Source organism: Quercus lobata, chromosome 8, assembly GCF_001633185.2.
Source record: "Quercus lobata isolate SW786 chromosome 8, ValleyOak3.0 Primary Assembly, whole genome shotgun sequence".
Lineage (NCBI taxonomy): Eukaryota > Viridiplantae > Streptophyta > Magnoliopsida > Fagales > Fagaceae > Quercus > Quercus lobata.
Genome location: NC_044911.1, coordinates 47,522,637 through 47,543,386, shown reverse-complemented (window position 1 = coordinate 47,543,386; position 20,750 = coordinate 47,522,637). Strand labels below are relative to the sequence as shown.

Below are 20,750 nucleotides of genomic sequence, written 5' to 3'. Positions count from 1 at the left end.
TTAAATGACATGCAAGTGCATATGTGTGTTTTTTTCCCAAGTTGTTTTGGACTTTTTATTTCCTTATGATTTTTGGGTTTTTTTTTTTTTGGATAAAAGATAGATTCTACTCTAACCTAATCTAAGTGTATATGTGTGTGAAACTCCCTCTTGGAGATTTGAACCTCGGCCCTTATCCCCTCTGACAGTTTTTAGACCCCTTAAAACCCCAAATAAATTAACCTAGGTAATTAGCCAAGTTGTTACTTAGTCAAATTAACAAGTCTAGGTTAACACAAATATATCATATCATGCATAGTAGCGGAAAATAAATAAGACAATGATATGATCACCCAGGAAACCAAACCGGTAAAAATCTGGGGAGGATTTGACCTAGCTATTCTCAAGGTAAACTTGAATCCACTATCTTGAAAGAATCGAAGTTCATACAAAAGGACTTACAAGAACCCCCGCTCGACTTCCTAATGCTACCAACCAGTAGAACTTACTGACACGACCACGTGCAAGCTCCGAATCCACGGACTCCTTCTTTCTTGGATTCCCACCAGCTACAAGCACCCCCGCTTGTGTATTCTTTAAGCTTTAATGGCAGCAACTGAATTGATCATCAAGGTGTAGAAAATATCTCCTCCTTGAAAACCCTAAGTTTGTGTAAAGGAAAGCTCCTCTAGATCTCACAAGAGATTTACGCAAACCGCAATATGAGCAACACTAAAACGTGGCTAGGGTTTTCCTTTTATACTTAAGACAAATAAGAAACCCTAAAAACATTTTAAAACAAATAGGGTTGAGTTGAAAAATTCTACAGAAAAGCGATCTGCCCGAGCTTCGATCGGTCGAGCCTAAGCTTCGATCGATCGAGCCAGGCCGAAAGCCACAGTGCTTCCTACTTTAAACTCGATTCTAACTTTACATTGACATACAACTTTGAGCTAGCTTTAAACACTTATAAACACATTGTTTTGATCATGGTTTGCCAACAATACAAATTAGAGTTCTAAATACATAAAATCCTAAACTTTAGAACCTAACAAACTCCCCCTTTGGCAATCCGTGACAAAACACAACTTAGAAGCTCAAAGTTTACAAAATGAAAAGCCCTTTACAAAATAATGCTCATAAACCAAATTCAATCCTAACTACTATCCATCAGTTGCAAGTGTAGACAGAAGCTCAATTGAATCAACCTGTATATTTCCTGAAACACTAAACAAAATGCATAACCGCATGTGTGGAAATAATACAAGTAAACAAAATAACTTCTTGATTTCAAACAACACACAAATAAAGACATATATCAATGAATAACTCATAAATATAAATCAATAAGCAGTTTGAAACAAGAAACAAATAAAGTACCAACAAAAACATAAAACTCCCCCTAACATGAATATCCCATCAAAAAAAAGGTAAGAGCTAAAAATGTTAAGTACACAGTGAAGCACCTAGATACAATCTAAAACTCCACAAGCTCCAACCAAAAACAAAAAGTCTCCCCCTGAAAACAAAAAACCTACAAGTACTCTCCCTTTTTGTGACGGAATGCCAAAGGGCAAACAAGATATCCATCATCAAAAGGGAGGTGGTCTAAACTGAGCCAATTCCGCACGCAAGGCACGGATCTCATCAAGTACGTCCACCAAAATCTGTCCTTGAGCCGCCTGAACGGTCAAGACATGATCCAACGTGCGACGAATGTCTGAATCATCCGAAGCAGTCGGTGGAGGAACAACAGCATCAGCATCAGCAGCAGCACCTGAAGTCTCAGTAGCAGCTATATCTGTAGAAGAGGGAGGAGGGGGAACACTACTAGATGACGCACCTCTAGGACGAGAAGGAGGAACTCTCAACTAAGCAGCCCTCTGACGAAGAAAGGTGGCACCTATGGGAGCTATCACATGAACAGGCTCACCTGACGGAAAACCATCTAAACCTAAGTAGAGCAGAATCCTATGAATGAAAATAGGATGAATCAGCGCATGCCCTATGGCAGAACTCCTATAAACCTCATTCAAAAAATGAAGGAACAAGTGAGGAAAACTGATGGACGCTCCAGAAGCAAAGGCGTACAAAAACACACATCGTTCTAAAGGGATGGTGTGGAAGTGAGAGATAAGCCACAAGGAATGACACGCAATCCTAAAGAAGAGATAGGCAGTCTCGGTAAGCTCAGCGGACGTGATCCGAGGATCAGAACCCCACTGGATAGATGACCCAATGATGTAAGACATGACAACATCTAAAGAGGGTGACTCATCATAGGGATAGACAGCATCCCGAACAACCGGCACCCCAAGAGCCTCAGCCACCACCCGAGGGGTAATGGTGAACTCTACACCTCGTATCCAACTCCTAACTAGGGTGTTGGAATCATAGATGTGACAAGAGAGGTTCGAGTAGAACTCTCTAATTAGGGCGGTCGGAGGTGGATGATCTATCTTTACGAGAGGCAACCAACCCCTAGACTCAAAATTGGCCCTAATGGCCGGATCAAGCGCATCTAACACAACAACTCGCTCAGACCAGATCTTACGCCTACAGTTCAAGGTGTCATAGGCTTCTCTACACTTATCATTCTTAAATAGCTCTACCCTAGGTGGAGACTCAGAGGAAGTGGAAGTGATCCTATGAGCTCTAGTTTTCCTAGGCATGGTGCTAAGATAAGGAGCAAAACATAGAGCGAAAGAACAAAAACCACAAAACCAAAACCAAAGGCAGACTGCAAGTTAGCATAAAAACAAAAAATAGAATCAAAATTTATATGATGCATGAACAAGTTTAAATGTCATGATGCATGTGCTAATGCAGTGAATTAAGTTAAAAAGGTTCAAATTACAAAATTGGCTTGCACATTAAGGTTTTTAACACAAAAACCCCAAAAATATAGAAACCACTTGATCAATTTAAAAAAATATTGACGAATTGATCAATACACATGATATAATAACAAGAATAATGACCAAATACATCAATTGGATAAGCCAATTTGACAAAATCCCCAATTCGGATCAAATTCAAAACCCTAGAATTTCCAATTTTTCAAAAACCACAAAATTGATCAAATTAAACTATAGGGAACATCAATATAACATCATGGCACAAAAACCCATTGATCAATTACACAAGAATAGGCTTGAATCATCAAAAACCCCAATAATTTTGAAGATGTCGAAAATACCCATGATAATGCATGAAAAATGCATGAAAACAAGAAATAAACTTGAAAAAGAAGGGCAAAAGGGTCTTACCGGCTTCTAAGGACAAAAACCTTGCAAAAATCTTGAAGGAAAATGAACAAAACTTGAATGGTGGAGCCTTGAGCCAACGCGGAGAGAGAGAAAGCAAGAAAAAGTTTGAATAGTGACTTTGAAAAAGTCCAATTCAGCTTTTTAAAAAACCTGATATACGAGTTCCGATCGGTCGAAAAACAGCCTCGACCGGTAGAAACAGACAGAGACTCCCTCTCTCAAATTTTAAAAAATTTAAAAATTTCGATCGGTCGAAAAACAGAATGGATCGATCGAATCAGGCAGAGGCTCACCATATTTTTCAGGAAAAACACAATTTTTGAAAAACAAGTTGATTTAACTCAAAGCATTGAAATTTAAGAACAAGAATGCATGAGTATGAGATGATATGATTTTCCAAACAAGAATTTTAAGCCCAATATTCCCAAAAACAAAATTTTGCATTTTCCACAAATTTTCAAGCAACAAATTTTGTTTGCACATAATTCAAAGTGATTGCAAAAACTTGGTTGGTCAGACCATAAACACACACAATAACGTGTACAATGTTTAGCAAAGAGTAACTCATGTAGTGTGTGCGACTAGCAAAGATATGAGATACATGTGAAGTGATATGTGAATAGCAATCAATCACAAAGTCTACAAAATTCATCACAAAGAATTTAAAAGAGACTATCACCTACAGAGTTACATCATATAACTCCCACATCTCCTAGATCATAAGCTTGCAATCATGTAAGTTTCTTGTATTTAGGCCTCATAATATACATTCCAATTTTAAGTTTATGTGAGTTTGGCATCAAGCCTAATAGTACACACCAACTAGATTTTAAGCATTAAGCACTTTTACCGAGGCTTCACTTTATGTTTTTTTTGTGTATGTGCTACACTTTCTCGAGCACAAAATCTTATGATATGCACTAAGGTGTTCATGATTGGCTAGTGAACAGTAGTGAGATGGTTATTTATGCCTTTCTCTAAAAGTTCAAGTCCAACATTTAAAAACATGTGACTTCAAGATTAAGACATAGTAATCAAAAACCATACACATCTTTCCCACACAACATGAACTACAAATCTTCAACTAGTAGAGTGCAATAAATAAGCTCATCAAAGCTAAACAAGGTACAAAAGACATGTTATGTGAAAAATAAATTGACCAACCTTGTTCTCAAAAACCAAAAGGAATAATGCAAAAACAAAATGCACTTTCTTTTCCCTTTTTTTTATTTTTTTTATTTTATTTTAATAAAAAAAAAACACCTACAATGAAATGCATGAATGTTATGCTATAAAAATCCTAGAGACACAAAAAAAAACAAAAACCAAAGAACAATGGTCACAAAGGATAGAGCAATGAAGCACAAGGACCAAGAGGCCAAAGACAAATCAGGGACACAGAATAACACCAATCACTTGACGAAGAGTCTCAAACTTACTTCTATCAAGAGGTTTGGTAAAAATGTCGGCATTCTGACATTCAGTAGGAATATACTCAAGACACATAATTTTTCTTTCAACAAGATCCCTAATGAAGTGATACCTAATCTCTATGTGCTTAGTCTTAGAATGCTGAACCTAGTTCTTAGATATGTCAATAGCACTAGAGTTATCACAGTAAACCACCACGGTATCTTGGGATATCCCATAATCTGTTAAAACTTTTTGCATCCAAAGAAGTTGTGAGCAACAACTTCCAGCAGCAATATATTCTGCCTCGGCAGTAGACAAGGACACAGAATTTTGCTTTTTTCTCATCCAGGCAACAAGGTTAGCACCAACATAAAAACATCCACCAGTGGTGCTTTTTCTATCATCAGCATTACCAGTCCAATCAGAATCAGAAAAACCAGCAAGAGACAGATTAGACTATTTGCTATAAAATAATCCATAGTCACAAGTTCCAGCAACATATTTAATTATTCTTTTGACAGCATTTAAGTGTGAAACCTTAGGATTAGATTGAAATCTAGAACAAACACCAACACTAAATGCAATATCAGGCCGACTAGCAGTCAAATATAACAGACATCCAATCATACTTCTGTATAGTGTAACATCAACAGACTCACCTGATGGATCATTTGTTAGTTTTGCATTGGTGGCCATTGGTGTTCTAGCATGGACAGCATGGTCCAGTCCAAATCTCTTGACTAGATTCTTTGCGTATTTGACTTGGTTGATGTAGATCCCTGAATCCATTTGCTTCACCTGTAAACCCAAGAAATATGTTAGTTCACCAACCATGCTTATTTCAAACATTGCCTTCATTTCATCTGCAAAAGAATGAGCAAGAGAGTCATTAGTAGCACCAAAAACAATATTATCTACATAAATTTGAGCTATAACAAAATTGTTCTTATCCTTTCTTATGAAGAGAGTAGTGTCTGCAAATCCCCTTTTGAAGCCGTGCTTAGTAAGATATGCAGTCAATCTATCATACCAAGCCCGTGGAGCTTGTTTTAAACCGTACAGTGCTCTCTTCAATTTATACACATCATCCGGTCTGTGAGGGTCAACAAATCCTTTAGGTTGTTCAACATAAACTTCTTCTTGCAACATTTTATTCAAGAAAGCACTTTTGACATCCATTTGATATAACTTGAAGTTTAGATGACTAGCTATAGCCAGCAATATCCTAATGGATTCCAATCTTGCTACTGGAGCAAAAGTCTCATCAAAGTCAATCTCTTCCACTTGTGTGTAGACTTGAGCAACAAGTCTTGATTTATTTCTGATGACAGTGCCATGTTCATCTGATTTGTTCTTGAAGATCCACTTAGTTCCAATTACATTCACACCTTTTGGTCTAGGAACTAATTCCCACACATCATTCTGAACGAATTGATGAAGTTCTTCATGCATAGAGTTCACCCAATCAGCATCTTGAAGTGCTTTATCTACCTTCTTCGATTCAAATTGTGACAGATAGCATTAGTGAGTAATTACACTTAAGGCTTTTGACCTTAATCTCATATTGTCATTCAAACTTCCCAATATATTTGAGGAGGGATGATTCAGCCTTACTCTAGAGGAAGGACCTTTAACCAGAGATCTGGATGTACCTCTCTGTTCTGATGAAGGACTAAACTCATGTTGAACCTGTTGAGTCTCATGAACTGAAGTGGATGGTTCAGGACTTGATGGCATAGATATTGCATCATTCAACACCATTAGCTCCTCATCACTATATTTCACAACATAATCATCAGGGAGAGAGTCATTAACTTCCATTGGCTTATCTTGAACCTGAGTAGTACTTTCTGGATGTGCTTCTGGACATACTTCATCATTGATCACAACATTTGAAGATTCCATGACAGTTTTGGTTCTCAGATTGTACACCTTATATGCCCTACTAGCAGAGGAGTACCCTAGAAAATATCCTTTGTCACTCTTAGCATCAAATTTCTCTAGGTACTCTCTATCACGTAGAATGTAACAATCACTACCAAAAATCCTGAAATATTTGACAACTGGCTTCTTTCCTCTCCAGAGTTCATAGGGAGTCTTCTTGGAGTCAGGTTTGAAATACACCCGGTTTAGTGTATGGCAAGCAATGTTAACTGCTTCTCCCCAGAAAGATTTTGGCAATTTTTTATTGTGCAACATCACACGTGCCATCTCTTGAACGACCCTATTTTTTCGTTCAACTATTCCATTTTGTTGCGGTGTCTTGGGTGATGAAAATTCTTGATGTGTGCCCTGTTCATTGCAGAAAGTAGCTAGCTTGGTATTCTCAAATTCTCTTCCATGGTCACTTCTGATTCTGGCTACCACTGTATCTTTTTCAACCTGCAATTTCTTACACAGATGTATCATCTTCTCAGGAGCCTCAGCTTTATCTTTCAAGAGCACAACCCAAGTATATCTGGTAAAGTCATCCACAACCACTATAATGTATTTCTTTCCTCCCAAACTCTGAACTCGAGCAGGACCCATAAGATCAATGTGCAGTAACTCCAGAGGTCTTGAAGTTTGAACACTAGCCACAGACAGATGTTTAGATTTTATCTGTTTACCTATCTGACATGGTCCACATATGCACTTATCTATCTTCTCAAACTTAGGTAAACCAATAACAGCATCACATTTTGAAATCTTTTCTAACTGCTTATGACTTGCATGCCCCAGCTGTTGATGCCACAAATCAACTTGATCAATCTTTACACTAAAACACTTGTTGCTTATGCTTGGTGTCAATCCATAACAGTTGTCCGCTGTTTGTATACCAACACACATACAGTCACCTCCATCATCAAGTATCTCACATTCATGCTTAGTGAAGAGAACATTTAGTCCATTGTTACAAATCTGACTGATGCTGAGTAAATTTGCCTTTAGTCCATCAACATACCAAACATCTTCAAAGACCGGTAACCCTGGGATGTCCACAGTTCCAATGCCTCTGATGACAGATTTGCTTCCATCTCCAAAAGTGACTGTCCCAATCTTTCCTTCAAAAAGAGTCTTGAATAATCCTTTGTTTCCTGTCATATGCTTGGAACAACCACTATCCAAATATCAAAGACAAGAATCACGTGCCTTTAAGGCGGTTAAGACAGTATAACACAAATAATTATTACCACATATGATAAGACCAAGATGTTCAAGGAAAGATTTAACAAACTCAACAAGAGACAAATATACAAAGTAAGCAAGTTGATGAATAAGCAGAAAGAATTTCCAAAAATCCATACCAGAGGGGTTAAGGATCAGCTCAGTGATCAAAAGATCAACAACAAAAGAGCTACCCACTCTGATACCACTTGACAGTTTTTAGACCCCTTAAAATCACAAATAAATTAACCTAGGTAATTAGCCAAGTTGTTACTTAGTCAAATTAACAAGTCTAGGTTAACACAAATATATCATATCATGCATAGCAGTGGAAAATAAATAAGACAATGATATGATCACCCAGGAAACTAAATCGGTAAAAACCTGGGGAGGATTTGACCTAGCTATCCTCAAGGTAAACTTGAATCCACTATCTTGAAAGAATCGAAGTTCATACAAAAGGACTTACAAGCACCCCCGCTCGACTTCCTAATGCTACCAACCAGTAGAACTTACTGACACAACCACGTGCAAGCTCCGAATCCACGGACTCCTTCTTTCTTGGATTCCCACCAGCTACAAGCACCCCCGCTTGTGTATTCTTTAAGCTTTAATGGCAACAACTGAATTGATCATCAAGGTGTAGAAAATATCTCCTCCTTGAAAACCCTAAGTTTGTGTAAAGAAAAGCTCATGTAGATCTCATAAGAGATTTACACAAACCGCAATATGAGCAACACTAAAACATGGCTAGGGTTTGCCTTTTATACTTATGACAAATAAGAAACCCTAAAAACGTTTTAAAACAAATAGGGCTGAGTTGGAAAATTCTACAGAAAAGCGATCTGCCCGAGCTTCGATCGGTTGAGCCTAAGTTTCGATTGATCGAGCCAGGCCGAAAGCCACAGTGCTTCCTGCTTTAAACTCGATTCCAACTTTACGTTGACATACAACTTTGAGCTAGCTTTAAACACTTCTAAACACATTGTTTTGATCATGGTTTGCCAACAATACAAATTAGAGTTCTAAATACATAAAATCCTAAACTTTAGAACCTAACACCCTCACACCCCAAAAGCACTTATACTTGTGGAGTGATCATCGCGCTAAGGGTGCGCGGTGCTGGATTCTTTTCTTTGATATTGACATTCATGATCTCTTTCCAATTTGAGAGCTTGACCAAATTTTAACATTTAAGGGTTCGTTTGGAATCCACTTATTTAGCTTAAACTGAAAATTTTTTACTGAAAGTATTGTAGATAAATGTAAAAGTTAGCTGAAATCCTAATAATCGTTCTTTATCATCAGACCAAGACACCAATTACTTTTTGGTGTAGGCGGGAAATTGAACCCCAGATTTCTTATACAACCATCAAAGATTTTATCAGTTGAGTTAATTAGAACCCACTTTTTAAGTTATGAACCTAAGCGGCGAGACAAACTAACACAATTTAACCCACTTGATTTCCATTTTAACTTAGCTTTCTTTTGGGGTTGAGTTGTATAGATTATAGAGGACTCAGTTCTTGTTAGTTTTCATCCACCTATAAAGGCTTTCATTCTCTACTCAACGCTATTTTACTAGGTTGCCTCGGCCATTTTAAGTCCTTCAGTTCTAGACATCTATCCCAAGTTTCTATGTTTAACAATTTCAAAAAAAAATTAAGACATCCAATCAACAGAACAAAGAAATGCAAAGATAGAATGGTGTGTAAGGAAATCAAATTGGCAATTGCATATTTCCTAATTCAAGTTTAGTGCACTAATTTTCCTCAAAAAAAAAAAAAAAAAAGTTTATTGCACTAAAATCTGATATGTTAACTCAATTAGATCATTAATGCCAATAAATTTCCTTTTAAAAGTTTAATTCAAATTTGAATTAGATTAAAATTTTGAAAGTATAAAAGATGTTTGGGTCTTAAATGAGGAGATTTGGTCAAGGTTTTAAATTGAAAAAGGAAATAAGAGGGATAATGCGAATTTCTTTTATATTTATAATCGGAAATAAAAAATTTCAAAAGACGATTTTTTGGTTTAAGAACACTACATTAGGATATATAACTGGAAAGAAACCAAAGGTGAAAAACTCAAGAGAGGATTTTTTTTTTTTAATTTTAGGAACGGACGGATCAGGTTAAACTTGAGACCAACTTAAAATTCCTGAGCACTAGACTCAAACCCAAACCAAACATTTACTAACTCACCTAAAACCCTTCAGGTCAAGTTGTTTCATCCACCTATAAAGGCTTTCATTCTCTACTCAACGCTATTTACTAGGTTGCCTCGGCCATTTTAAGTCCTTCAGTTCTAGACATCTATCCCAAGTTTCTATGTTTAACAATTTCAAAAAAAAATTAAGACATCCAATCAACAGAACAAAGAAATGCAAAGATAGAATGGTGTGTAAGGAAATCAAATTGGCAATTGCATATTTCCTAATTCAAGTTTAATGCACTAATTTTCCTCAAAAAAAAAAAAAAAAAAAGTTTATTGCACTAAAATCTGATATGTTAACTCAATTAGATCATTAATGCCAATAAATTTCCTTTTAAAAGTTTAATTCAAATTTGAATTAGATTAAAATTTTGAAAGTATAAAAGATGTTTGGGTCTTAAATGAGGAGATTTGGTCAAGGTTTTAAATTGAAAAAGGAAATAAGAGGGATAATGCGAATTTCTTTTATATTTATAATCGGAAATAAAAAATTTCAAAAGACGATTTTTTGGTTTAAGAACACTACATTAGGATATATAACTGGAAAGAAACCAAAGGTGAAAAACTCAAGAGAGGATTTTTTTTTTTTAATTTTAGGAACGGACGGATCAGGTTAAACTTGAGACCAACTTAAAATTCCTGAGCACTAGACTCAAACCCAAACCAAACATTTACTAACTCACCTAAAACCCTTCAGGTCAAGTTGTTCCTTGCTCACCCCATTTATATATATACATATATATATATATATATATATATATATATACTTGTGTGTAGCCCGGTGCATATGTACGGGTACAATTAAAAATAATCACAATTATACGGTTCAAATTATACATGGTATTAGCTTATATTTTTTTTAAACCATACATTTCTAAAATATGTAATAGTTTCTCGTTATATAAATTAATTTTACATTCTTTGGTTTTTGCACTCAATAATTCACTTGTCAAAAAAATTAAAATCTTAGATGGACATGTGGCGAAAAATTGGACTCCAATTGAAATCCAATTTAGAATCTAATTAGATTTAGACTCTTTGATTTTTACACTCATAATTCACTTGGCACAAAATTAAAAATTAAATGGTACACGTGGCACAAAATTGAGAATTTAATTAAAATCTAATTAGATTCTCAATTTTGCGCCACATGTCCTACTTAATTTTTAATTTTGTACCAAGTAAATTATTGAGTGTAAAAAATAAAAATTGAATAATCTGAATCCAATTAGATTCTAAATTGGATTTCAATTGGAGTTCAATTTTTTGCAACGTGTCCATCTAAATTTTTAATTTGTGGCAAGTGAATTATTGGGTGCAAAAACCGAAGAGTCTAAAATTAATTAAACTCTAAATCATATATATATATATATATATATAATAAAAATTGAATAATCTGAATCCAATTAGATTCTAAATTAGATTTCAATTGGAGTTCAATTTTTTGCAATGTGTCCATCTAAAATTTTAATTTGTGGCAAGTGAATTATTGGGTGCAAAAACCGAAAAGTCTAAAACTAATTAAACTCTAAATCATATATATATATATATATATATTTATATAATGAGAAACCATTACATATTTTAGAAATATATAGTTTAAAAAAAGTGTAAGTCAATACTATGTATAATTTAAATATCTTCTAAAAGAATGTATAATTTGAACCATATAATTGTGATTGTTTTTAATTATACCTGTGCATATGCACGGGGCTACACACTAGTTTATTAATGATAAGGGTGAACATAAATTGAAATACTTTTTTCTTAGAGAGTTTCAACTTATGACGTTCGCTCCTAATGATAGCTTTTTATCATCAAACCAAGACATCAATCAATTTTTGGTGTAAGTAGGGATTGAACCTCAGATCTCTTATACAACTATCAGAGACTTTACAAGTTAAACTAATTAGAACCCATAAATAATTGAACTTGACTAAAGTCAACCTAAATTGAAATTGAAATTGAAATAGTTTATCCCAAACGCAATCTAAATTGAAATAATTGAACTTGACTAAAATGAAATCGTACCATATTTAAAAGTATTAAAAGTGATTTTTGGCCAAAAGTTTGGTAGCTTGGCTTTAAATCGTGGAAAACGAGGGGTAGAAAGAATGCACACAGCACACTTTCATTGACGTGCTGGAGTTAAGATGTATTTCCTGCAAATAATATTTTATGCAACTTTAGTGTAACATCATGCTCCTCATGTTAAGCGATCACATTTTGGATGTGAAAGTTGTTACAAAAGTTAGAATTACTTTTTTTTTTTTTTTTTTTTGGGTAATAAAAAATGAGAGTTAGCTAAGTTACGCCAGTTTCGGGGTAAGGCGCTCAGGTTAAGACTCGTAGGCCAACCCTTATGGATGCCCACCAACAAAAGATTTCCAGCAGCAAAACTCGAACCTAAGTAAGTTAGACAAAGCGCTCGAGCCTTACCAACTGAACCATCCCCTGTTGACAAAGTTAGAATTACTTAATTCAAGCAAATCATATGCAGAGTTGTTGCAAAAGTTAGAAGTACTTAATTCATGACAATGATTATTGAGCACACCAACTATTGCATGCTTATTGTACATACATTAATTGTTATGCCGAACTGAAATTATATTTTTATTTCAATTAAGAGAAATGCTATATCCACAACATTTTCACAACAAATCTTATATGGCAAGTTGTTACATGTTGTTATTAGTAGAGTAGAAAAGTAATTTTAGTGATAAGTTCAAATTAGAACCAATAACAACTAACCATTTATGATTTGTTGTAAAAATATTGTGAAAATATTGTGAACATATCATTGTGATTTTTTTTTTTTTTTTATGGGATGTGAAATCATATTTTACAAACACATTCCGATTGTTTATGGAGTGTGTAATAAGAAGTGTGCAAAATTTAGTTTTCTTTCTATATTGTAACAATTATATTCGCAATATTTTCACAACAAATTTTAGGTGTCAAGCTATAATTAGTCCTCATATGAACTCTTCATTTACTGTGAGAAAGTCCAAAGTAATATTTCTATTATTATTATTATTTTTCCACATATGATGTACGTGATTCACATGAGCAATAAAACAACAGGTCTTGGTATAACAATAATTGTCCAGACCAGTACTCGAATTTGTCAACATAGGTAGACAGCTTATCGTGGAAAATAAAATAAAAGTTGATAGCTAGCTGTTGTCCACTAGTACCACAATAATATCAGTCTATAAATCCACTAAACAAAACTTCCAGTTTGTGAACACAAAAGAGGTTCAATTCAACTTAAAACTTTCTGCAATGGCCTCTCCCATACAATCCCACCAAGGCATTCTTTATGGTAATTTAAAACAAGAAGAAGAAGAAGAGAGCTTCCCCTATGCTATGCAGCTAGTGAACTCTTGTGCACTGCCCATGGCACTGCAATCAACCATTGAGCTAGGCGTTTTTGACATCCTAGCCAAAGCGGGTCCAAGAGCCAAGCTCTCTCCCTCACAGATTGTAGCTCAGATGCCCACCAAGAACCCTGAGGCAACCGTGATGCTGGACCGCATTCTCAGAATGCTCGCCAGTCACTCTGTGCTTGGTTGCTCTGTGGTTGCTGATGAGTTTGGTTCTTACCAGAGACTCTACAGTCTTTCTCCTGTGTCTAAACACTTTGTGCGTAATGAAGATGGAGAGTCATTGGGCCCATTAATGGCCCTGATTCAAGACAAGGTCTTCTTGGATAGCTGGTACGTTGTTTTTTTTTACATCTTTATTTACCTTGCTCATTATTGCTCAGTTGATTATGATTATCAAAGTTTATGAAAAAATTGGACCTTCATGATTGAACTTTTGACGTTTTTATTATTGGGGTCCATTAGGAATAGTGGAATACAACTACACAAGTACCACTATGTTCCACCAACGTTATATGTAGGGGGGGCCATGCCCTCAAAAATCCCAACTTTTCACCTAAAAACAAAAGAGGTAATCTTGTAAATAAGAAAGTGTGTGAAGGCATTTATAAGACAGACAACTCTCAAGATGTTTTCTCAAAATAAAAATATTACTGATGGTGGGTATCTCTTTTTCCTAAATTGCCCATATTTTTTTCTGCTTCTTTGTGCTGCTGTGCTGTAGCATCTTGTCTTTTTCTTTTTCTTTTTCTTTTTTACGTCTTATATATCTAATGTCAAAAAAAAACTTTTTGAATTCAGTAGAGTTTTTGATAGATGGAAAATATGGAGCAGAGGGAGCGAGAGAGACTTGTGTGTGTGTGTGTGTGTGTGTTTGTGTGTTTTGGGGGGGGTGGGGGGAATATGAAGATGAAACCTGTGTGTGACTGTATGCGGAGGAAAGTAAAAGAAAAGGAAAATAAGAATATGAGGAAGAAGTGAACGAAAAAAAAAAAAAAAGTTTTTGGGTTTGGGGAAAGCTACGTTGGAAGAAAATATAGGAAGTAAGAACACATATTATTTCACAATTTCTTTTTTACAATTGTGATGTTGTAGAATACGTGATGGTAGAGAAAAAATTATAAGTATATGTATAAGTGAAAAACAATCACTCATAGTCTGTCACGTCAAAGACGTGGCAAAGAAGTTGTGAAATAGTTTGTAATCCTAGAATAACTCATTTAAAAGATAAGTGTTAATAAAATTTTATTTTACAGAGATTAATTCTACCAAAATTATTAGGTTTCAACTTTTAAGATAATAATTTTGTATTCTTCATGAAAAAGAGAAATGTTATTTCCATAATATTTTCACAACAAATTCTAAGTAACAGGTTGTTATTAGTTGTTAATAATAAGCAAAAAAATAATTTAAGTGATAGATTCAAATTAAAACTAATAACAGCTTACCACATAAGATTTATTGTGAAAATATTGCAAAAATGTTGTGAACATAACATTTCTTGAAAAGAGAAATTAATGCTAAAACCAAATACTTTTATACAAAATGTTTTATTAAGAGAGTTGTTCATTATTAACATAAAGTTATTATTATTATTATTATTATTATTATTATTATTAAGAAGTTAACACTAAGTATGAAATAAACTTCCTTATATATATTTTGTCATTTTTGGTAATTTATAACTCAAATCACCACTTTTGTAATTGCTAGCTAAATATTTAGCTTTTTGAAAAAACACTTTTTAATAATAAGTGCTTGTGGAGTGTGGGGGGCAAGGGTCGAGGTTCAAGTCTCCAGGAGGGAGTTTCACACACATATACACTTAGATTAGGCTAGAGTAGAATTCTATCTTGTATCAAAAAAAAAAATAGCTGAGTTTCATACTGCACTTTTTGAAACTGCCACTTTTTCAAAAAGTATAGTATTAAAAAGCTGAACCAAACTCACACATAATTTTGCTATATATTATACACTTTTTACAAATATGTACTACATTTACTATATTTTATATGTTTACAATGTAAGTTTACATTGCAAGTACAATGCAAACCAATAAAAGTATTTTTCTTTTTCTTTTTTCCTTTTCCATTCCCAATCTCATCATTCCATTCATTCTCTTCTACAATGCATTCTATGTTACAAAATTATTCTTCTTCTTTATCTTCTTTTGTTCTATTTAAGTATAATTTCTATTTATTTCATTATTCTCTTTTTTAGTTCAATTTCTACTGAGAGTCTGAGAGCTATGAAACTGATTTTTAATTTATTTACTATAGTTGTCTAATCTAGCTGAACTTAAATTCAATTTATTTTATGGTTCTTATAGTGATTTTATTATATTTATTTTCTATGAATATCATTTCTTGCAATTGTAAATATAGTCTAGTTTTGTTATATATTGATATTTAATTTCTATTAATGTTATGGACTTATGGTTTTTCATAAAAATAAGAAAAACGCAAGATGAAAAATGACTTTTAGATGCTCAATCAGGTGTTTAGCTTGTTAATATATGAGTTATGACTTATACTTTGGATTTAAGGGTTTTTTTTTTTTTTTAAACTAGTGCATGTAGACATGTATTTATGAATATAGTATGTCATGGTTTGCGTTTTTCTAGAATCACAAATCAATAGGATAGTTTTACCTTAGCCCCCCAAACAAAAATTCCTGACTTTGCCCCTACCACCAATTACAACTTACATTGTGTTCCATGTTTTGGAGTTATTATTTTTGTTATGGTAGGTTCAATGCCATGCTTTACACCTTTTCTTTTTTAATTTTTTCTTCGGTTAAATAATTAATGATCTAAAATAACATTAAAGGGGGTGTTTGGTTCGTTTGATGTTACATTATATCGTAATGTTACATTATTGTAATGTTACATTAATGTAATCTTAATACAACATTACATTGTTTAAGAATGTGGTGAGATTAAGATGATGTAATATATTTTGTAATCTTAGATTATGATAATGTTAGAAAAAATAAAATGAACCAAATATTTTAATGTCACATCACTGTAATGAGCATTGCATCAAGTATAAATCACAGTGAACCAAATGCCAATAAATCTCTTCATTTATGCGTTTCGGTAAGCAATGTAGATGTCATGACTCATGAAAACTTTGGCACTGGAAGCTCTTTTAATTTAGATGGGTCACTACTCTGTAGAAGAGCTAACAACTAAGCATGCCCGCTGTCTCTCTCAAACATATTCACTCGTATATAATACTCCCATAGTCCCACATCATGCATTAAGGCTTTGTTAACAAGTGTCTTGAAGACACAAATACTTAGGATTTGTTTGGTAGAAGAGTTTGAGTAATGTTATTTGTATTTTTTTGAAATATGTATAGGTAAAAAAGTGTGTAAAAATATGTGTAATATTACTTAAAAATTAAAAACATGTTGTTAAGATACACTGCCAAACGGAGCCTTACACTGTGCTTACTTTACTAAAAGCATCTTTTGTCATAAAAAACAGCGCGCGCGCACCCAAAAGCATCTTTTGTCATAAAACATCTTTAAAATAAAATTTCAGTGTTTTTGTTCTTTTATACTACCTTTTTTTTTTAAAAAGAGTCTAAAGAAAATTAAGGGCAAACAGAAAAAATAGGAGACTTAAGGGTTTTCTCAAGTAAGATTACTCTTTCATTTCTATTCTAATTTAGTATTTTGCTCTGATATGTGTATGTGCGCATGCATATATATATATATATATATATATTCTTGAAAATGTTGATGGGGAAGTACATCTAAAGCACCCATATGTTTTTTTTTTTTTAATTATTATTATTTATATTTATAATCATTTGTTTTGAATTAGGCCAAATGGTTGATGAGGATTAAAAAATCAACAACCTATCAACTTATTTATAGGGTGAATTTACTTGTATTTACCTTTCTTGTTTCTAGTACAACTACAAGATGAACATTTTCAATCATGAATATAGTTAAAAGTAGGTTTTGCAACAAAAATAAATATAATTTTTTAAAACAATTGACTTTGTAAATTGAATAAAAAACTTTCTACTAGTATATATAGTGCATAATCAATTATATATTATTTTTAGGATTTAGAACACTAAATTCCATTTTTATAAATGATTGATTTAAAATGTATAAAGAAACAAATTATGTGTGCCTTTAATTTTGTTAACATTGAATGGATACTAATTTTTCATAGCATATCTAGTATGTTTTCATTGAATTCTATTTTTTTTTTTTTTTTTTTATGCTTTGATAATACCCACGGCCCCACCCCCTTAAAGCTAGAACTTTGCCCTGTCCTTGCTACACTCTTTTCCTTTCAAGTATCTAATTAATTATCAAAAAAAAAAAAAAAAGGACAACTTTGGCACTCCCTGGAAGTGAAATTTGTTATGAAACGCTATTAATGCATGAGTGGAAATCCTATGTAAAGAAATTTTTATTTAAAGAAAAAAACTGAAGAATTAATATAATATAATTAGACCTAAATTTATTAAGCTAATACTCCAACAAACTAATTCACATGCTACTAAAGTTTTTAATAAATGATATGTGGTATCTAACCTGAACTTGTTCATAGGCCCCAATTGAAAGACGCTATTCTTGAGGGAGGAATTCCATTCAACAGGGTCTATGGCATGAATGCCTTTGAGTATCCCTCCGTGGACCCCAGGTTCAATCAAGTTTTTAACACAGCGATGCTCAACCACACTACTATTGTTATTAAACAAACCCTTGAGTCTTACAAAGGTTTTGAGCAACTCAGACAACTGATTGATGTTGGTGGTGGGCTAGGAGTTACTCTTAACTTAATCACTTCCAGATACCCCCACATCAAAGGCATTAATTTTGACTTGCCTCATGTTATACAACATGCTCCACCTTATCCTGGTATTATTTTAATTCATAGTCTCCTTTTTCGTAATGGCATTTTCTTATTTCACTAGCTTAAAATGTGATCAACATGTGGTTTTTGTGGAATAATAATGTGTATATGATAATTTTAAAAGCCTAGATAGCCTATGGTGTATAAATAGTTAAATACACAATATATGTAGATAAAGAGAGGTGTTAACTTATGTTGCAGGTGTGGAACATTTAGGAGGAAATATGTTTGAAAGCATTCCTAAAGGGGACAACATTTTTATGAAGGTTAGATCCATATTTAATTTGTAGGCGTCCTATTTTGAATGATCTATTGCCATGATTTAAATCCAAACTTGCAATGCTTATATTCCCGTTGGATTGTCTCAAACTCTCAATTAGACCCTATCAAAAAGTGAAAAATTCTTAATAGTTCCTAAGGTCTCATGAGATTCACAAGGTCCTAGCTTTGAAACCTCTCTAGCAAGCCTCTCAAAGGATTTCTCCCTGTAATTATGTAGAGTGCGTGGGAAGAGGGACTATACACAATTGGTGAAACAATCAAGTGCTCAAAAAACTTTGTACACCCTTGACAATAGTAAATAAATTAGATTTCTTCCAATTGATACGGAAATGGAGTCAACTTACAAGAACTCAATAGCTGCATCAATTGGGATAGGGATTAAGTTATGAGTTATGACATATAATCTCACTTTATTACCATTATGGACAATTTTATATATAAAAAATAAGTATATGGACAATTTCTTTGATTTTTTAATAGTAATGCCCTTCAATATTAAGTATCCATTTGGATAGTGCAGAAAAGCATTTGGACAATTTTATTTATTTATTTTTTATTTTTGAGAAGAGTGTTTTACGTTTTTAGATGTGAGATTATGCTTTTCCAGTGGGTCCCGTGCACTGTTCACGAGACCAACAAGTACTTTATTAAAAAAAAAAAACTTTAAAACTAGGTTCCACAGTACTATTCATACATTTAAATTATTTTGCTACAATATTTTCAGTTTTCAATTATCAGCAAAATAAGCGGTATCTAAACAGACTCTAAATGTTTTGTGCAAAAAATGAATATGAATTAAAAAAAAAAAAATTTGATGCCATAATTGGTTAATTTTGTAGTGGATACTTCATGATTGGAATGATGAACATTGCTTGAAACTGTTGAAAAACTGCTACAACGCTATTCCACATGATGGAAAGGTAATAGTCATGGATGCAGTTCTTCCAATTACACCAGATATTAGCAGTTCTACAAAAGGCACCTCTCAAATGGATGTGCTTATGATGACTCAAAACCCAGGAGGGAAGGAAAGGACTCGACAAGAATTTACTGCCTTGGCAACCAAAGCTGGATTTAGCGGCATCAAATATGAATGTTATGTCTGTAATTTTTGGGTTATGGAGTTCTTTAAGTAAGATTTGCTTGTAATATTTAGGAATGCATCCTTCATTTTGTCTGAACCTTAAAATAAAGATGCTCAAAACAAAAAAATTTGATCCAAAATTTCTGAGTTCAAGTTGTTAGTTTTTCATGTTCAGTCGTAAAATGAAATCCTAGCATCTAGAAATGCCTAAATTTTGCACCTGCTGAAGGCATGAAAAATCAAAGTTGTACTTCTGGAAGCATATTTCTGTGATACAATCTACAAAAATCGGGGGACCAAAACTGACTTTAACAGACCCCAAAACCAATTTGTGAAGAGATCAAACAGCTAGTGAGTGAGCAGCTCTGTTAGCACTCCTACTGACCCGTCTAAAGGAGCAACCAGTGCCAAAGTTGTCATGACATCTACAATATTCCTTACTCAAAGACGTAAATGATGAGACTTAGTTTTTATTTAGATCATAAATTATTTAACCAAAATTATATTGTTTGACATAAGTGATGAACTGTTCTTTAGGCTAATTTATAAATTTACTAATAAAAAGCAAATAGATGTACGTGTTTAAACAATCCCATGCAAGAACATCAGGTACATGCATTTGTTGCCAAACTAAAACAAGCTCGCTAAACACATAGGCATTGTATCTTTCAAACATGAAACCAAAAGCTGAACATGAAATCTCATTTAACTCTAGGCTTGGGTCATTTCTTCATATATCACTGGTAACTGATGCTGAAGTTTGCCATGAACCAAAGAGGATTTCATGGATGACGAGAGGAAGTGGAGCAGGGAGGGAGAGAGTGGTGGGTTTGGGTTTGGCCACAAGTTTTGGATTTTGTTATTGTGCTTTTGATTTCTTTTTTTTTCTTTTTCCCAGCCACGATTCGAAGCCTAGACTTCGTTAAGTGTAATTGGTTTTTCCGTATTTTCTAGCTAAATCATGTCATTGTATGTTTGGTAACTGTTTTTTCCTCTTATTTTCTGTTTCTAAAAACAATTTTCTATTTTTGAGACTATAAAACTTGTTTGGCAACCCAAAATAGACAGAAAACAAAAATTGTTCTCAAAACTTA

At 33.7% G+C, this 20,750-nt stretch overlaps 1 protein-coding gene across 1 annotated transcript; it reads left to right on the top strand.

Moving 5' to 3' along the window:
* Window positions 1-13,105: 13,105 nt before the first annotated feature.
* LOC115957251 (caffeic acid 3-O-methyltransferase-like) lies at window positions 13,106-19,875 on the top strand. The gene is made up of 4 exons (XM_031075449.1): window positions 13,106-13,741; window positions 17,985-18,295; window positions 18,492-18,556; window positions 19,412-19,875. Exons 1-4 carry the CDS (start codon window positions 13,308-13,310, stop codon window positions 19,706-19,708), a joined length of 1,107 nt encoding a protein of 368 aa, XP_030931309.1. The 5' UTR covers window positions 13,106-13,307; the 3' UTR covers window positions 19,709-19,875.
* Window positions 19,876-20,750: the final 875 nt, after the last annotated feature.

What these genes read in the sequence shown, in the direction of transcription:
- LOC115957251 (XM_031075449.1), top strand. Translation starts at nt 13,308, where the DNA reads ATGGCCTCTCCCATACAATCCCACCAAGGCATTCTTTATGGTAATTTA. An exon ending in ACATGCTCCACCTTATCCTG is followed by an intron (nt 18,296 to 18,491) that starts GTATTATTTTAA and finishes CTTATGTTGCAG; the next exon opens with GTGTGGAACATTTAGGAGGA. An exon ending in GGGACAACATTTTTATGAAG is followed by an intron (nt 18,557 to 19,411) that starts GTTAGATCCATA and finishes TTAATTTTGTAG; the next exon opens with TGGATACTTCATGATTGGAA.